Source organism: Acanthopagrus latus, chromosome 20 (genome assembly GCF_904848185.1).
Source record: "Acanthopagrus latus isolate v.2019 chromosome 20, fAcaLat1.1, whole genome shotgun sequence".
In the NCBI taxonomy this organism is placed as follows: domain Eukaryota; kingdom Metazoa; phylum Chordata; class Actinopteri; order Spariformes; family Sparidae; genus Acanthopagrus; species Acanthopagrus latus.
This window is the reverse complement of record NC_051058.1, coordinates 19447650-19465809: the sequence shown is the minus strand read 5'-3', so window position 1 is coordinate 19465809 and position 18160 is coordinate 19447650. Positions and strand designations below refer to the sequence as shown.

The window sequence follows — 18160 nt, the reverse complement described above, 5'->3', positions numbered from 1 at the left end:
GTCTGTTGTTCAAAAGTTATTGTTTATACATGGAAAAATTCAACAATTACATTTTCTGTACATTGAGAATAAACCATCACCACCCAGAAACCAAACACCAGCAAGAAGACAGAAGACCTCACACTGAATATCAAACAGCGTAGAGGAAATCAAACTTGTCGTTGCATAGATGTTGCTGACGAGCAGATGAGGAAAGTTTCCCCTCTGTGTGTCCAAAATATCTCAGAGGGAGTTCCCCCCCCCCGACACACACAAACATCAGCGAACCAGCCAACTCCATCACATGAGCCCTCAGGCACATTCTGTTTACCAACAAGTCTTTTGAGCCGTCATCATTTCTCAAGGTGTCATCTGATTGGCCTCCTCCGGTGTGACATCACGGGAGGTCAGCTCAGAGAAGAGCGCGGGCAGCCAGTACTGTGATTCTCCAGCTGCCTGAGAGTCCAACCAGGCCAGGCCCTCCTTCAGCAGGTGATCCTGGAAACATGAGATGGAGGTCGAGGGTGATGCACTTTCCAGCTGCAGCGTTCGCCAACTTGTATTCAAGTCTCAGAATGCAGTTTACAGAGTGTCCACAGGTATCAGACTCAAGATTATTAATTACTTTCAAGGCCAAATACTTTTTTAATCGATTGACTTTTAAAGTGTTAGAAAATGGATCGATGGATTAACCAATTAAAAATAAATAGCTGATTGAAGTTATTTAAGTTTTTTTAAAGTTTCTGAAAGTGACACAGGTCCGTTATGAGACAATGTGTAGCTGGTAGTAGCAACAGGATTGATCAGCCACAGTCACAATACTGTTAGTTTAACTTTATAGGTGTGTCAAGTCTCAATATTGCCCACAATCAGAAACAAAAACACTTATTTTTACTTCTTACCACAGGCTAGAGAACAGATTTAAAGCTCAATTTAAATGTACAGCTTTTTGATATCTTATCACTTGTTTCTTAAGACCTGCATTCGAGAGGATGCATCAACAGTCAAACTGTTTTTAGTACCCTGAAATGAGCTGATATGCACTTACCAGGACATGACAAGCCCGCTCCTTCTCCCATTTCAGGCTGTCCTTGATCTCACTCACTGTCACGTAGCCCTTTTTCTACAAAAGAACAAAGAACATGATTTCTCTTTTTGAAATAACTGGCTTTATCAAACTGTTAAAGATCTAATGTGTAGGACTGATTAATTAAATGGTTTTTGTGTCAAACACCCCACATGTCTCTTGTGATTGTTTTACTTAAACATGGCAGGAACATTGTGGACATCGTTTGCTAAAATGAACCCTGGATCTGTGTCTTACCTCAGCCAGCTGTAGAACGACAGTGTGATCCATGTTGAGCTCCGCTGGGACCGACTGCACCAAGTAAGAACCACCAACAGGAATCATCCCAAAGCCGTTGCCCATCACCTTCAGCTTCTTTATAGCTCTCACCAAGTCATCTCTGTGAAGAACATATTTAAAGATTTTAATAATCAGACAACTTGACCAATTAATGATTCAAACATAATGTATAGATGTAAAGGACGTTATCAGAAAACAGAAATTGTGACCACATTTTCTCTGATAGATTGAATATTGATTTGTGACACTCACTGGCTCACATCCTGAGCATATTTTCCTCGTCCCTTCAGTACTCTCTGATGGAGTTCATCCAGAGTAATGAGCCCTGAAAGAAAATACATGCAGACATTTTAAGGCCAGTAAAATCATTAATCATGGTTTTATTACCATGAAGATATTTCTGTTTACAGACAAATTACAAACCTCCATTTCTGTGTTTCAGGGCCAGACACACTTCAATAATCTGCACACCGAGCTCATAATAGAAGTCACCTACACCAAGCATCTCAGACCAAAAACCTTTGCCAGCTATACAGAACAGAGAAAGACAGATTAAAAAGAAATATTCAACTTTAGTTCAAAGTATTTCTACAGATTCTATTCCAAATGTTTCTCACAGGCAAGTGGGTCAACTCCAATGGTGGCACACATTTCCTGAAACTGAACCCTGAACTGTGAGCTCTTTCTGATTTCCTGTTTATGTTTACTGGCAAATTCCTCCAGGTTGGACTTGAATGTCTCCAACTGCTTGGACATCTGGCAGAAAAACAGAAAAAGTGGAGTAAGATATTTCATCACCAATGCAAAACAGGGGAAAATCAACAGCAAGTCTGCTGACAAAATAATCTACATATATGACAGCTATACATTCAATTCATTCATATACTATCAAGTTTATTTTTGTATGTACTTGTATTTGTAATCATCACGGTATTTTAGTGCCTTTTATCTGATAAAAACAAAACAAAAAGGACATTCTGACACAATAACTCACTTGGACGATTTGGTCCTCTGCGAGAACATTTCCTCTCTCCTTGTATTTGGCCTAAATAGATAGAAATAAAATCACAGATGTGTCATGAAAGTGCTTCATTCACTGAATGTTAATGTTCACTAACAGCTGTACTGTTTATTATCCTACCTCTGCCAGCTTCTTTTTGGCAATAGCTCCCGCACCGACACCTCTCCGGTGCATTTTGCTGACTTCTGCTCCAAAATTTACACAGACAATCTAAACTACGAGTCTGAAAACCGCAGGTAAGTTAATATACAGGTTATAATCACAGCTGAGAACTAAGCTAACTAAGTAAACTAACGCTAGCTACGATGATATTCTTATTTTTGTGACCAGTTCTCACAAGTCTCCTCTTATTACGCACTTTTTAATTAACGTTAGCTTTCACATCAGCAGTCCGCTAATAAAGAAAACTCTAGAGTTGCTGAAAAATACAATTTTTTAAGAAACACTGGTTAATTAATATGATATATAGAGCTACTTTGGTACAAGTGTTTCCATTTTGATTACAAGGAAGTCAAATACTTCCTGGTCGGTGACGTCAGCAACTGTGCTCACACCGCCCCCTGGCGTCTCGGCGAATATAGCAGGACAGTGATTTTTAATATAGGTAAAGCCAAGAAAATGTAGAAATTCAAGCTAGGAAATACAACAATAACAACAGTATATATATATCTAATAGAGGTCAAGAGTCCAAAGACATATGAAAAGGAAAATATGACATTTTAGAAGTCTGTATAAGGTGATAAAATACAGATAAAATAATCAGTTTACATCAAAATAGCAGCAACAGAGAAACGTGTCTTGGTTTTTTTGTTGAGGTGATGTCATACTTGCTTTCTCACTTAAACACAAATATACAGATATATGCTTACACCATATAACTGGAAAAATCAAATAAGCAACCACACACAGTATCTATAAAGATTCAACAGCACCGAAATCAAACACAAAATTAAGAAATTATGCAAGTAAAAGTTAAAATACAATCCCAGCAGTGATCTGGACTCAGGTCATTGTGACATGGACTGCTGGACTGGCACCCTGACTTGACAAAAAAAAATAAATGACTTGTTGGAGACATATTGACTTGACTGACTTGTCTGTGCTCAGTTTATGCTTTAAGCTTACTTGCTTAGTTATTTTAGTCCAGCTGTCAGTATTTCACTGTTTAAAAGTGATGGGAAGAAGAGGAACACACAGGGATCCTAATCAGCTATAACACTTTATTTGAATTAAAGTTAATGAACAGAGGATGATTTGGTTTTTAAATGAGAACACAATATCACAAAGGAAATATCACAAGCGAAAAGTGTACTCAGCAATGATAAGCTAAATTAGGTTATTTTCATCAGTAAATGAAAACATAGTAATACTAAAAATAGGATCAATCAACACAAAACAGCCTGTTAATCTGTCTAGGAGCAGTATGTGAGACATGCTAATTAAATACAGTTATGTTAATACAATCTGAATGAGTGAAAACAGCTAAACGTGTCTCTTCTGCTTCTCCTGCAGACTGAGTGTCAGCAGGTTGCTGTACAGACGTCGTTTTGGATGTTCCCCTCCAGTGGCAGACCTGTGAGGGCGGTAGTTACTGATATAAATCAGTTATTCTTGCTTTTGCTTTGGAATATTTTGAAGCAAGCAGAGACTTACTTGCGTTTTTCACCCACCCTCTGGCTGAGCAAGTAGTTGACAAAGTTTCTCTGCTGTATTAAATCCATGATTTGGCTGATTTCACTGGCGATGGTTGACTCAACGTATCGCCTCACAACACGCTGCACGTCTTCACTGATGATTGACAAACACACATGTAAAATCACATGAGAAGAGCTGCTGTAAATGATTTAATTTGATTGATTTTAATTTAGATTACTTATATATATATATTATATATATATTATTTACATAATTTATTTTCTTACTTTCCACGTTTTATCTGTGCATGTTTCTGTCCTTGTGCTACTGGATTTTCTCTTCTGGGGATCAGTAAAGGCATAATCTTAAAATTCATTAATCCTTCACTTCATGTGTTTGGAGAGACACATTTAGGGCATGATCTAGCCTTTTTTTGAGACTGACCTCATCTCTTCAGGCAGAGCGTTTGCATGCAGCACTCCAAGCAGGCAGATGACCAAGAGTTCAGACAGCATCTTCATGATGAACCTGAAGCATAAATCAGAAATGTTTTAATTACATGAAGGCTGATTAAGAGTAATGTCTGTACTTTCCAAATCAAATAAAGCAGCATACCAAGAGGAAGAGTAAACATATAATCTGTGTGTGAACAACCACATGAAATTCCTTTTTAAGTAGATTTCCTTACCTTTATTTGTGGGTATATTTAAGAGGTGGTGATAAACACTTCAGCTGCTTATCCTGCAGGGGTTCCCTTCAGAAAATGGGCTTCTATGCAATTTTCTCTGAGACGATATTATGTTTCATGGCAGGAAAGTGATCAGGAAAAACGTTTTAGTCCCAGCTCATTAAAGCATTCATGAAAAACACTCACGCACACACACAGGTGACTACTGATAAGCAGCACTGTAATAAATGCGGAGGATGGATTGATTTGACTTTCCTAAAAGAGTTGGTGTTGAGTTAATAAGCCTGGGGGAAAAGATTTGTGGTCCATTAAACTAATGGAAAAGTGGCACTTTGTGGCAGCATATGAAAAAGTAATGGTTTGTTGATAACACGAGGAGATGAAGATATAACGTGTAGGCTGAAGTGTTCAGAATCAGGAAGTTTGACTGAAGGTTATCTTAGGTTAAGAGTTTTTCCTGCAGAAAACTTCAGTCTTTAGCGTCCAAATGACACCTGATTTCCGGTGATTTTTAAGCTATAATTTGGTGTGTACATAGGTGTAATTCACAAGCTTACAAGGTGCATTTGTAATTGTTTTATATATAACACAAGGGTTTATTAAATGACACTACAGGCTTGAGTCCTATTTTATAAAATTGAGAGTTGGTGATGAGTTCAGGAGTCTCACAGTCTGGAGAATGAAGCTGTAACGTAGTCTGGTGGTACGGTAGCAGATACCTCTGTATCTTTTGTCAGGTGGCAGCAGGGTGAACAGACTGTGGCTGAGATGGGTGTCGTCTTTTAGTATTCTCTGAGCTCTGTGCAGACATCTCACTTAAACAGTGTCACTGATGCTTTGTAGATGGATACCGGTGATGTTCTGGGTGGTTTAAATCTGCTGTGGAACCTTCCTGTCCAGTTTGATGTTTCCACACAGGATGCTTTCTGTTGCTCCCCTGTAAAGGTTGACAAGAATCTGTCTCTTTCTTAGATTTCCTTAGGAAGTAAAGCCTTTTCTTTGCTATCTTTTCCTACCAGGGTGGTGATGTATGATGGCCATGATAGGTTCTCGTTGATGGTGATTCCCAGGAAACTAAAACTGGACTGACTGATCAAAATAGCATCATTTAGAGTGCTGTATACATCGCTGCGTATCGATGACAACATGTTCTATGTTGTTTTACATCAAATATCTCTCTTCCTGATATTTTTTGCTATCCACCTTGCTGCTGTTTCAAAGAAAATGAAAAGTTGTGGGACTGATAAAGGATTATCTTTTTTTTAAAATCTCAAAATCTTGTGTTAAATCAAAGAGTTGTTTACTAGTACCTCCTAACTGCAACTTAATTCCATTCTAACACTCTGTAATTAGATAATTACAGAATAATGTGTTGTATGCAACATAAAAGTATATAAATATACATATATACATATACACTACTCAAAAGTACATAGGCATATGGGTGCATATATGCATGTGTATGGATTAGCAATCAAATAAAATAGAATATGACGCATTTTTTGTACACATCTTTATAAATATGAATATATAGACTAGTATATAAAGCATGTCTTTATATACAGCACAGGGTTATATATACAGTGTAGATCTGTGTCGCCCCCTGCTGGCGCCCTTCTGATCGAAACCTTCAAAACACAAGAAATGGCCATCCAGCAAATTACGCATGCGCAGTACTCGGCGCTTTAAAACAAGTCTTGAGGAGGGAACATGAAGGCAGTTGCAGGTGGACATGAATTATAGCCGAGGTAAGCGTTAAATACTTAAATGCAAACTATGAATAACATGTATGTCCTAGGTAAGAGTGTTTCGACGTAGCCGTTACAACGGCGTCGCTCTGAAAGCGCATTTTATTGGTTAAACTAGCCGGCTAACGTTAGCCAGCTAGCTAGCTGTTATTGTTTTTCATGATTTCGCGAGAACCAAAATGGAGGAGATGGCTGCTGCCAGTGTCCTACACAGCCACTCCCGAGTCCTTGTTTGAAGCCCTCACACTGAAATGTCTGCCCTGACGTAACACTCACTTTAATCTTCCCTACGTTGCGAGTTTGTCTTCAAATATGCGACTGTGTGTTTGTACTGCGGTGCTAATGTAGCTTAGCTTGAATTTCAAAAACCGGCGGACGATTTTAGGAAAAGGATGCCGGGGTTCAGCCACACACAGACTGTTACAGTTTTCTTTAGTATGTCCGAGGATAAGTAGGGGGTCCATAGCTTTTAATACCAGTTCACAGACAGAGTGTTACCGGCTTAACAAACATGAATAACACTGCCTATGTCCTTATTTTCTGTGTTTTAGGACCGCAGCTGCTAAGTTCTCATGGGAGGTAGCTGTGAATTGCATCGCCGAGGCGTTGCAGGATGAAAAGTCGTCGTGTTCGCCATGACTCTGAGAGCCACACTGTTTCCGAATACAGGGTTCAAGCAGGACGCTGACGACATCGACTTTGACAAAACGCGTTTCGGGGCCACCACCGTGAGCCCTTTGAGCCTCAAGAGGGAGTCCTGCGACTTTGTTATAGATGTTAAAAACGTGCAGGGGGGCGAGATCCCGAGCAAATCAAGAGACTTAGACCAGAATTACATGACAAGCAAAGTTTCCCTCGCTGCCACGGTTTCAGAACTAGTTCAAGGTGACAATAAAACGGTGGGGATATTGTCCCCTGTCAGACAAATGGGGGGTGAGGGAACCCCAGTGAAAGGTAAACCCCTCTCTGCTGACACCATGGATAACCCTCTGATGACTGTGAACAATAACCCCAAGGATGGCGGTGCTGATGACAGTGTGAAGGGGGTCGTCCCTGGAGTCCTTGGCACCGCATCCATTGAACTCTCCTCTGAGGGCAAGTGGAGAAACATCAGGAAGACCCCTGCTAATCCCCACACACAGGCCAACTGCCTCCGGCAGATTCTCCTCCTCCAACTGGACCTCATTGAACAACAGCAACAACAGCTGCAGTCCAAGGACAAGGAGATAGATGAGCTCAAAGCAGACAAGGAGACTGTATGTCAAAGTTTTTTTTCTGCTGCAAGTTTTGGCGTCTTATATAATGTGTTGATTTTCAAAGTTCTTATGTTGATCTGCTTCCTTCGCAGCTGCTTGCGCGCATTGAGCGCATGGAGCGTCGCCTGCAGCTCACCAGGAAGGACCCGCCGCGTGACAAACGCCTTTTCCAGCCCCTGGAGCCATGGACCCCTGACAAGGAGGACATGTGGGATCTGGATGTAGAGGAGAATCCACAGCCCAACCAAGCCACTCCACTCCCCTTTAGTCGGGGTGGCAAAGGTCAAAAGAGGTAAAATGAATAATGCCTGACAGAAATGGATTGTGGTTTTGTGCCTTGTGGTATTGAATCAAGCCACGGTAATGAACTTCATGCAGGAAAAGAGAAATCTGCCTTTTAAGATAAAATAATACTCAAATGCTAATCTAGTTTATTCTGGTCACATTTTGTTTGTGCAAAGTCCAAAAGAGGTGGAAGTCATTACTCAAATTTCTTGCCACATTGAAGTGACTTCAGTTCTTAATGCTTTTCTTTTCCCACGCAGGAAAACTTGCTTTGGAGATCCAAAAGTCCAGAAATCACGGGGCAAAAGTGCCAAGCTTAGCCCCCAGAAACCTGAGATTCAGCCTGGCTCTCCCAATCAACGAGAGCTGCGCAGTAAGGAAACCCCAGAGAAGACCGTTCCTCTGAGGTCAGGGGCAGAAAGGGACATTATGCTCCCATGCAAAGAGGAGCCTGAGCTGAGCTGTCAGATTGAAGATCTTCCCTTCATGTCTACTACTGAGATGTACCTCTGTTGCTGGAACCAACCTCCTCTTTCCCCTCTACGGGAGACGTCCCCTAAAAAGGAGGAAGAGGTGGCCAGTGAGTGGACTCCTCATGTAGTACATGATATGCTGATTGTTTGTAAGCCTAACCTATATCCCATCTTTAATCACTATATCCATCAAAAATATACTGAACACACTAACTCTGAATAACAACCTCTGCCTCTTCCTCCCCATTTAGTTCCATCGTGGAGGGAAAATCACATAGAGCCCCTGAATGAGGAACCTTCCTGTAACCCTGCTGAGGTGAGGCCCATCTTGGATCCTTAATACTAAAGTATGGAAATTAATCTTGCATCTAATTCATGAATAACGTGTGAATTTGTCTTACCATCCAGCCGCTGGATGACAATGTGTTCTTGAAACGCCACTCGAAGTTGGAGTTGGATGAGAAGAGGAGGAAAAGGTACCATCACTGACTTCAGTTGTTTTTATTAGACATTTGAATAAATAATCTCCTTGTTTCTGAGTTTTGACTAAAGCCTGACTGATATTGAATACTTTGTTAAATTAATGTGAAAAATGCAGTCCATAAAACGTACTGCTATGTAACATTGTTGCCAAATATTGATAATGTCTATTCTGAATATTTAAAATGGTCCAGAAACAAATTTTCTACGGTGTCAGTATGTCTTTACCAGATCTTCTTCTTCTTCCTTTCTTTTCTTCTTTCATCTTTTCAACAGCATATTGACACATTGTTTTAAAGGCCTGTTCAAAAGAGAAAAAAAAGTTAAAAGCTGTACCTCGTTTACATGTTATAGACTTGCATTTTATATTAATCTTTATAACAATCAAATAGTGTATGTTCCAAGTTCCCATACTCTACATACAAGGTTCAGCTTTAAGGATGAACTTTAAATGTTTATAATATTTGAAAACTATAAAACAGGGATAATTAGTTTGAATATTTGCATCAGATCAGATATACTTGTGTGAATACAGGAAGTGGAGCAGTGAAGTTCCTGGCCTTCGGTGAAATGATTGACTGTCTTTCAGCAAACGTCTGAGGTTCCATCTCTGTTACACTCTTCTTATTCATCTTGTGTGTTTTCAGATGGGACATCCAGCGAATCAGAGAGCAGCGCATGTTTCAGCGTTTGCAGCAGCGCATGAACAGGAAGAAAGTCGTCCCGGAGACTGAGCCAGAGCTGTCGTCCTTCTATCCTGACACCGAAGATGGTACAACTTGAATCAAACTGCAGTGAAATAGCAACATTAATGGGATTTTTTATTTTTAAAGAGATGTTAACTTGATTCTTTTGTATTTTTCAGTTGAGACTATAGTGATCACTCCCTTCTTACCTGTGGTTGCATTCGGCCGGCCGCTGCCCAAACTGGCACAACAGTAAGTTCGAGCTACATTTGTATTTTTGTATTTTTAGTTAAGTTTAAGGTATTGATTCCTCATCTTACAGGATTCACACAACTCTAGGATTGGGAAAGGTATTGTGTTTTCAAGGGTTGGAAATATGCTTGAATTAAAATATATTCCTTGAGAAATGCATAATATGTTAACATAATCTGCTGTTTGACTGATGCAATCATTCATGTAAACCACAAATCTTTTAATTTTTGAAAATGAATTATCCTGTTGTCATTTGTTTTTTTTTAATTTAACCAGGACAGCATATTGACAAAATACACGAACATGCACAAGATGAAAATATCAATTAAAAGAGATAAACTATGAGACACAACAACGAATATTAAACACATAAAAGTAAAAAAAAACAAACCAAAAAAACAAAGGTTTTAACAAAAGGAAAATGTTTATTCTTTTCTCCAGGAACTTCGAGCTGCCTTGGCTTGATGACCGAAGCCGATGTCGCATTGAGGTGCCCAAAAAACACACACCTCATCGGACCTGTCGGAAATAAATCCTGCGTGGCATTCACAGCTGAGAGACGCCGCTCCAGATCAGAAAGTGCTTCATTTGTTTTGTCTAGGCTGAAAAAAAGACAAGTCACCAGTCGCTATGTATAACTGCTGTTGCTTTCAGTCTGTGGGGGAGTTCATGACTCTCTAGTCTCGACATGATCTCCAGCTGATCTCCTGCAGAATATTGTAAAAGGACGGGAGATCGCTGCTCCATTGAGTGTCCTTGATATTTTGGTCTCATTCACGCTTCTGAAAGGGAGATTAAAAGCCTGATGCCACAAGATTACAGCCCCAGTGCTCACAGCTGTTGAAGGTTACATGTCAGTTTGTATCCTAAAATGAATGAACAGTTATGTGCATGTTTCTGTAACATGTTTGAAATACAGTTTGTAGCAGCTGTTCCATCCAAAATAGATTTTATCACACAGAAGTGGCGTTCCTGTCACTTTTTATGCATAGTCAGCTAACCGGCTAAATTGGACTCTAATCTTGAGTCACGTGAAGGGAACATTGGTCGCCATTTTGACTGAAAAGTAGTGCTTGAGCTGTACGTCATGAGCAATACAGCTATGATATTTTTGTTCTGGGTATTTCTGCCACGCTCGTTGTCCCTGCCTACGTGGAAAAAAATGTCAAGAATCTGACTGTATCGTGCTGTGTATTACCTATATTGTTCGCACACAACTTCAAATACGATTTTATCAATGTTAAGTGTGATATAGGGAGTTTTGAGACACACTCAGCATGGTTTCATATATTTAAAAAAAAAAAGCATTTCTAGCCAATCTAATGTAACAAAAAAAATTCCGAAAGGCAGCCAATGATTGTTGTGTTCTTCATGAAAACAAAGGCACGGATGATTAGACGGGTGGTAAACTTGTTCCCCGTTTTGTTTTGTTTCTACAAGTTATTTTTTTATGTGAGTTGCATGGACTCTGATTATCTGTTTTTTTTTTTTTTTTTTTTTAAAAAGATGGTAGCATGGCTTAATCCCAGAATGGAGAATAATCTCTGCTCACTGGGCTACAAAAACTACAAGACATCGTTCTTGACAGCATGACTTTGGCTGCTCGGCTGCGTTCAGCCTCATAAGGCGAATCTGATAATAACAAAGTACAGTTATGATCTTAATTTTCGTGTTTCCAATCTTTACAATACGCTTACATCCAGTAAATACTAGGCAAGTTATGTGTATGCATTGGTCTCTTGTGCTGACATTCAAGGGAACCATTTTAGAGGATAATAAGCTTCCTAGCTGTAGTTATAGCGCTGTTCACCAGTACGCTCTTTAACATGCTGCCAGTTAATCTCTCCCTCTCTGAGTTAATCTCAGTTACAATCGCAGTTTTTGATTTCTGCCCGTGTTTTTCCTCCTCGCTGCGTCTGCTCAACCTGTTTTACATATGATGCAACAGCTTTCCGCAGCTTCAACACTTCAAACTGCCAGGCGTACGTGGAGGCAGATTTTGGAAATACAAAGTTGATTTCTCTTTTTCTGTACATAGCTTTCAGAAACAAATGTACATAAAACATGGCTGTTATTTTTTTATTATTTAATGTTGGAAGTGTTGAGTACATTCAATATTGTTCTATGATTGTATGTTGACAAATTGACAGTTTTGAAAGTTAAATTTTTTTGGAATAAAAATTAACATGTCTATGATATTTGGCTGTGGTTGTTATGATTTTTAAGTTAGATACTGATATTTAAGAGTAAGATTGTCACAATACCAGTATCTGAAAATGGAAATACTTCAGTACAGTAGGTTGGTAAATGTACTCAGTCAAATCAAGTAGTTATCTTCCAAAGTCAGTCTTTTGAGTATTCATTCGGTTGTTGATGTATCAAGATAGACTGGACACTACATTTCCCATGATGCAACTTCTCTCACTCGACATTCCCTGCATGCACATTTCTGACTCCACACCCACATTGTGTAATGGAGACTGTACTTTACTCTATGACATAATCAGGTTATTTTCTATCAGCTCGACGAAGCTCCTCCTGAAGACGTCATACGACAGTTTCCACCAGCTGAGAAAAACTTTCCATGACACAGCAACTGAACGTCATGCGTAAAATTTGGTTAATGAGACAAACAGTTCATTAAATCTGAAAAAATGTTTATTGAATAAAGAAAAAGCAAAACAGGACAGTTTTTCAAAATTAAACACCCCTGACTCCTCCTTAATATTTAGGTGAAGATCCTGCTGATCTCAAACACCACTCACAAACATTTACCAGGAGGTTCACAGGAGTGCCTTTACACTGGTGAAGTGTCAGCTGACACACCATTCTGTCTTTCTCTTTATATACTTTTGCAAAACAAACCTCTCCTGTTAGTGAATTTAAAGAGAAAGATGTCGAGATCATACACTTTTTGTACACCATCTTCAGCTTGACCATGACAACCGTCAATTCCCGCAAATAAACAATCACAACTCATCAAAAAGTGCACATCACGGCTGAAACTATATTTCTTATATGATAATGTGGATATAAATAACGCCAAACCAGCCTGATGTAGAAAAAGGACTGACACCTTTATAAAATGTCCACTTCAGTCAGGTTAACAACTTTCATTTGGGTATTTTTAAATGTTTTTAGTGTTAATTTAACTTGTGAAAACACCATGCGTTCAGGAGTTAGTATTTACACAGACAATTTTAAAGAATTTGTATGATTTGGCAATGTCTTAAATGAGACTTACAGAGGACCTATAATGAATAATGATCCTGGAGGTTTTTTTTTGATAAAATACATAAGACACGCATAAAATGAAAACACCTCAAAGAGAAAGCCATAAACCTGAATAACACCAACTGTTTTTAATCAAACAGCTAGTGTTCTGCCAGTTATACCGTCAAAAGAATCTAAACACAGAGATTCGAGTATGTTTGTATCCGTACTAACAACGCCCGCCACAGTGCACTTGTCTGACAGTCACTGTTTTCTTTAATCTCTCCGGAGGTTGTTCAGCCGCTCCTCCAGATCAGCGTCTGCGTCAGCCAGCGCAGCCTGAGGCTCGGCCTTCTTTCCTGCAGCTGCCGACAAGCTTCCTCCTGTCGTTGGAAGATCTTAACGGAACACACAACGGCATTAAATGATATAACTGATGTGAATCAAAGGAGCGTATGTAGAATTTATACAATTGTGCGACGTTGTGTTGGATTTTCTTACTTGACAGTTCGTCGGACAGATTGAGGCCCAGCTCGTCAAGCACTTGGGACACGATGGCGTCGCTGGACATGAAGCAGAGACAGTCACAAATGCATCCAAATATACAGTTCAGTGGGTTAATTCTATCAGATTGTGGAAGGTGATCAAAGAAGTCAGAAAGAAATCTTCAACAGAAACATGTGCCATTGGTATCTTTACTCATTGTGCTGTTACCTCTCCTCTTCGTCATCCTCATCGCCCATGGCATCATCGATGGCGTCGTTCATCATCTCCTCCTTCATGTCCATGATTTCACTCTGTTTTTCAAACTCCATCATGATCTTCTGAATCTGAGGAAGTTTCAGCTGTGGAAACAGAGTAAATAGAAGATCGTCAACACAGGAGGCCGTTGTTGTTTATTTCTGTTGATATGTGTGTTTCGCTGATTTTCTGACCTGTCTGTTCATGGTGGCCATGGCCTTGGTGACGCCCTTCATAGCCTGCGCCATACTGTTGTTTGATTTGAGCGTCTGTATCTTGAGACTGACAGCCTGAATGTTGGCTTTCATCATGATGAACTTCTTGACGTAGCGCCGTGTGCGAACCAAATCTTTGGCCATGATCTTGACGGCGTCCTGAAAGATTTAAAGAGCATATGTTGGGACTCTTTCTTTTTCAATTCCTGTTTTTTCATCTTCAAGTTCTTTTCCTTTGTCTTACCATTTGTCCCTGTTTGGCCATTTTCTTTATGTCAGCGATGATCTTCTTCTCCTGCTGCTCCAGTTTCATTCGCTCTCTGTCCAGTTCCCTCATGGCTTTGTTGAGCGCCCGCTGGTTCTGCCTCAGCATCTCCTCCGGAGTTTTCCTTCTCCCAAACAAGAAATCCATCTGTTTGAAAGCACCAAAAGCAGAAAATCAACACATCAAGCAAAACAGACATGGTCATAAAACAAAACTTTGGGGGAAAACAAATACTTGTGGCCTAAGTTGATTAGTCAAAATGTTAACAGACAGAAAATCAATCTGCAATTAACTTGGAGTAAATTGTAATGCGAGATGTTGAATATTCTCTGGTTACAGGTTCCCAAATGTGAAGATTTGCTGCTTCCCTCAGTTTTACATGACTGTAAATTGAATATTTTTGGGATTTGGACATCTGAAGACTTGGCACATCAGGCTCTAGCAGTGGGAAATATCAAATTTAAAACTTGAATAACCTGTTCCGGTAATAATATTAGCGCTGAAGCTATTAGTTGTTAACTGATTGAAAAGTTTTGACAATGAATTTGCTTTTTAAGTGTTTTTCTATTTAAAAAATGCCAAATACTCTCTGTTCCCAGCCACTTAGACGTGATATTTTACTGCTTTACTCTGTTTGGTATCATTGTAAAATGATTATCTTTGGGTCTTTGGCCTGACACCATGATTCATCAAGTTAGTCGACAGAGTAAGTGACAGACAGATTGAGGATGAAAACTGACAAAATGATAAAAATGCAGACTAACATTTACACTTTTTCACCTGTCACCAAGGCAACCCATAGTAACGTGTAGTGAAAGACTACGGAGTTGCCAAATAGTTGTGTGAACTTTATGTACTTTTCTGCCCAGAAGAATAATGAAACCTAAGACTAAAAATAAAAATAAACAGTGACAACACATAATTTGTCAGTTTCTAACACTGTTTCAGCCATATTAGTTCTGCCATGACCTCCTCACTTCCTGGAAAACGTTACTCAGCAGTTAGTTATGTGACCAGCGGCCTGTTACAAACACTCAGGTCTGTTTTCAGCCGTGTTTTAGCTCGGCTGTCCCCTCAAATTTCCCTCAACATCTTCCATGACGACTAGCGTTAACGTTAGCTCCACCACCAAATGACTTCACCGGGCTGTCAGAGAGCCAAAACCCATAAATCTCCTCTCCTCACCGTGTTATCGGGTTCGACGTAAGATGACAATAATCCTGAAGGCAGACGATGCTGTAGGGCGTCTTCTCCGACTTCAACTCGACACAAATTTGAACGATTATTTGTTTTCTTTCCGACACTTCCGTGTTGCGATAGTTTTACATCCGGGAAATGACGTAGCGCGTACAACTAAATATACGTCGCATTTTCAACGACGTCACAAGTGTCAAATTTCCGCCGCCGAAGTGGGAAAAGCCAAAGTCATACCTTTCAAAATAAAACGTAAAATAAAAATTTAGGTAAAATGTTGGGATTGGCACTTAGATATTTTGATTGAATATACCTGCTAAAACCACAACATGAAAATACTCCACTACAAGTAAAAATCTTGCAAGCAAAATTATACTGTAGGTCTAATTCCGATTTTAAGCAAATAAAAGTTTTTTTTCCCCTGCAAAATATAGAATATCAAAAGTCATTAAATAAGTCATTTTTTTATTGTTATGGTAAAAAGAATATTTTGTTCTACTATTATTTTTGTCCTCATTATGTCCTAACAAGCTACAGACACTGTGACTAGTGTATAGACAGAGTTCTCAGTATTTTTCAGGGAATTAACACATGGTCATAATTTCTAGTTTGTTGAGACTGGATATGCTTACATTTGAATAATATTTGGCAGAGAGGAACTAAAGTATTTGAGTATTTGAATTTGAGCTGGCTATTGACTTTTGTGTTTATACACTAATGTGTGATATGTGGAAATATATTTGATAAAAATACAAATGAATCACCTTCTTTTTTGTCCGAACTATGCAGATTTATTTTATTTTTAATTAGTTAACTGTTTCTTCAAAACATGTTATATACTTATTGATATTTATTTTGCATATATTATATTAGCCTATATATTTGTATATTGTGTATTCATTCTAAATCAGAATATAATCAGCACTCTCATATTTTCTGTGTTTCCGTTTTGCAATTGATGTGTTGTCTGCACACGAAAACACAAGGCTTTTATTTTCTAGGTAAACGTTCTCGGCATCCGGTCATAATCTCGCGTGATTTACACAGCCGGCTTGCACATGTGCGTACTCCATGTACGCTACAAACACACCAGCCTTGAAGGAAGATGGGGGGTGTTAGTGTCTGAACTAAGGTGACATTTGAACTGTTGTGTCTTTACTAACAGACAGACAGATACTCAGTGGACTCATCTGTGGATTAATGGATTTCTCAGGCATTTGAACTACATTTCTCTTTAGCAGCTGCTCCTCTTAATTCCTCTGGACAATTTCCAATTACTTCAGTATGTGGGTATTCAGTATTTTGCACCAGCACAAGTTGCTTCTTGTTTGGACCAGAAGACTGCAGCAGCCTGGATTAATCTCAAGAATGGGCTCTCAGTTTGTGTCCTACCACGTCTCAGCTGCTCTCCGGTGCCCAGAGGACAGAATCATCAAACCTGTGGTGAAGAGACAACGATGGCAGGATCGTGAGAGGTCAGTTCAGGGCAAAGCGTGGAGAAATGAAACCCCAGAGTTGCAGAAGCAAACTCAGAGGAGGACAGATGGCAGCAGGGTGTCGTCTGAACTCAGGAAGCTGTGTCTGGATGATTTCCCTGCAGAGAGGGAGAAGCTGGTGAGAGAGAGGTCAACACCGGAGTCCGGAGCAGAGAACCATGAGACTGTATTTGGCATCGCTCCCTGTCTCTTGGCTCTCACTCACGGCAGGAGGAAGGCCCATAAACTGTTTGTAAAAGATGGAGAGACCTCCAACAGGTCCTCTGTTGTGAAGGTGTGTGAGGAGGCTCATCGGCGAGGAGTACAAGTCCACCGGGTCAGTAAGAAAGATCTGGACAAGATGTCTTCTGGGAGGGTTCATCAAGGAGTCTGCCTGCAAGCCAGTCCTTTGCGCTACCTCACCGAAGACTCTGTGCCCCAAAGAAGCGACAACCGCCCCCCTCTCTGGCTTGTCCTGGAGGAAATTCAGGACCCGATGAATCTGGGTGCCATCCTGCGCTCTGCATACTTCCTGGGTGTGGACAGAGTGGCCAGCAGTCTTCACGACAGCTGCCCACTGTCTCCCGTCGTCAGCAAGGCCAGCTCAGGCGTCATGGAGGTGTTTGGGGTGTACGGGTATGAAAACCTTGAGGATATGCTGAGGTTAAAGGCGTCACAGGGCTGGCAGGTGGTAGGCACGGTGGGAACCGAAGCAGAGGAGTCCCACGTCATTCCTGTCACACAGTGTTCAGACTTCCAGTTGACAAAGCCCACGTTGTTGTTGATGGGAGGTGAAGGGGAAGGACTGTCCAAGGAGCTGCTCTCTTTGTGCCAAACCCTTCTCTCCATCCCAGCTGGTAGAGAGTTGTTCCCTGGTATCGAGTCTCTCAACGTCTCCGTCGCTACAGGCATCCTGCTGCATTCTCTGCTGTCAACCAGGTGATGACTGCCTTTAAATACCTGATCAAAGATGTAAGGAACTGAGAATTAGCCACTTATAATAAACAGAATCACATGTACGACACTGATCTTTTTACTGCTGTCTTCAGAAGTGGCTTTAAAGGGTGCGGATGATCATATTTTGTAATTTTTCTAATATTAACAAGCTCAATAAAAACCCCAAATAAACTAGTAATCGAGTGTTGTATCTCTATCCATAAATTGACGTATGTTCTTCCATTGTGTCAG

General features: G+C 40.1%; 5 protein-coding genes across 6 annotated transcripts; 2 read left to right on the top strand and 3 right to left on the bottom strand.

Annotated features, from left to right (window-relative positions):
* Positions 1-3: 3 nt before the first annotated feature.
* snf8 (SNF8 subunit of ESCRT-II) lies at positions 4-2884 on the bottom strand. Its single transcript, XM_037080969.1, has 9 exons — positions 2725-2884; positions 2487-2589; positions 2340-2390; positions 1963-2101; positions 1769-1873; positions 1598-1670; positions 1304-1445; positions 1028-1102; positions 4-477 (listed from the first exon to the last, which is right to left on the bottom strand). Exons 2-9 carry the CDS (start codon positions 2538-2540, stop codon positions 340-342), a joined length of 777 nt encoding a protein of 258 aa, XP_036936864.1. The 5' UTR covers positions 2541-2589; positions 2725-2884; the 3' UTR covers positions 4-339.
* Positions 2885-3761: 877 nt separating this feature from the next.
* Positions 3762-6867, bottom strand: LOC119010108 (gastric inhibitory polypeptide). Its single transcript, XM_037081985.1, has 7 exons — positions 6714-6867; positions 5409-5778; positions 4690-4786; positions 4446-4529; positions 4289-4342; positions 4020-4154; positions 3762-3939 (listed from the first exon to the last, which is right to left on the bottom strand). Exons 4-7 carry the CDS (start codon positions 4520-4522, stop codon positions 3849-3851), a joined length of 357 nt encoding a protein of 118 aa, XP_036937880.1. The 5' UTR covers positions 4523-4529; positions 4690-4786; positions 5409-5778; positions 6714-6867; the 3' UTR covers positions 3762-3848.
* msl1b (MSL complex subunit 1b) lies at positions 6288-12067 on the top strand. 2 transcript variants are annotated; one of them, XM_037081984.1, is made up of 9 exons: positions 6288-6437; positions 6989-7693; positions 7786-7985; positions 8239-8558; positions 8703-8767; positions 8860-8927; positions 9579-9703; positions 9797-9869; positions 10311-12067. In XM_037081984.1, exons 2-9 carry the CDS (start codon positions 7073-7075, stop codon positions 10399-10401), a joined length of 1563 nt encoding a protein of 520 aa, XP_036937879.1. In that variant the 5' UTR covers positions 6288-6437; positions 6989-7072; the 3' UTR covers positions 10402-12067. The 2 variants fall into 2 exon arrangements, with proteins under 2 accessions (XP_036937879.1, XP_036937878.1); XM_037081983.1 differs by having other exon boundaries at positions 8239-8600.
* A 442-nt stretch (positions 12068-12509) lies between these two features.
* Positions 12510-15659, bottom strand: chmp2a (charged multivesicular body protein 2A). The gene is made up of 6 exons (XM_037081947.1): positions 15489-15659; positions 14283-14450; positions 14018-14197; positions 13797-13927; positions 13584-13645; positions 12510-13480 (listed from the first exon to the last, which is right to left on the bottom strand). The coding sequence occupies exons 2-6, from the start codon at positions 14448-14450 to the stop codon at positions 13359-13361; spliced, it is 663 nt and encodes a 220-aa protein (XP_036937842.1). The 5' UTR covers positions 15489-15659; the 3' UTR covers positions 12510-13358.
* An 858-nt stretch (positions 15660-16517) lies between these two features.
* Positions 16518-18107, top strand: mrm1 (mitochondrial rRNA methyltransferase 1 homolog (S. cerevisiae)). Its single transcript, XM_037081946.1, has one exon. The coding sequence runs from the start codon at positions 16782-16784 to the stop codon at positions 17913-17915; it is 1134 nt and encodes a 377-aa protein (XP_036937841.1). The 5' UTR covers positions 16518-16781; the 3' UTR covers positions 17916-18107.
* The last annotated feature ends 53 nt before the right edge of the window (positions 18108-18160 follow it).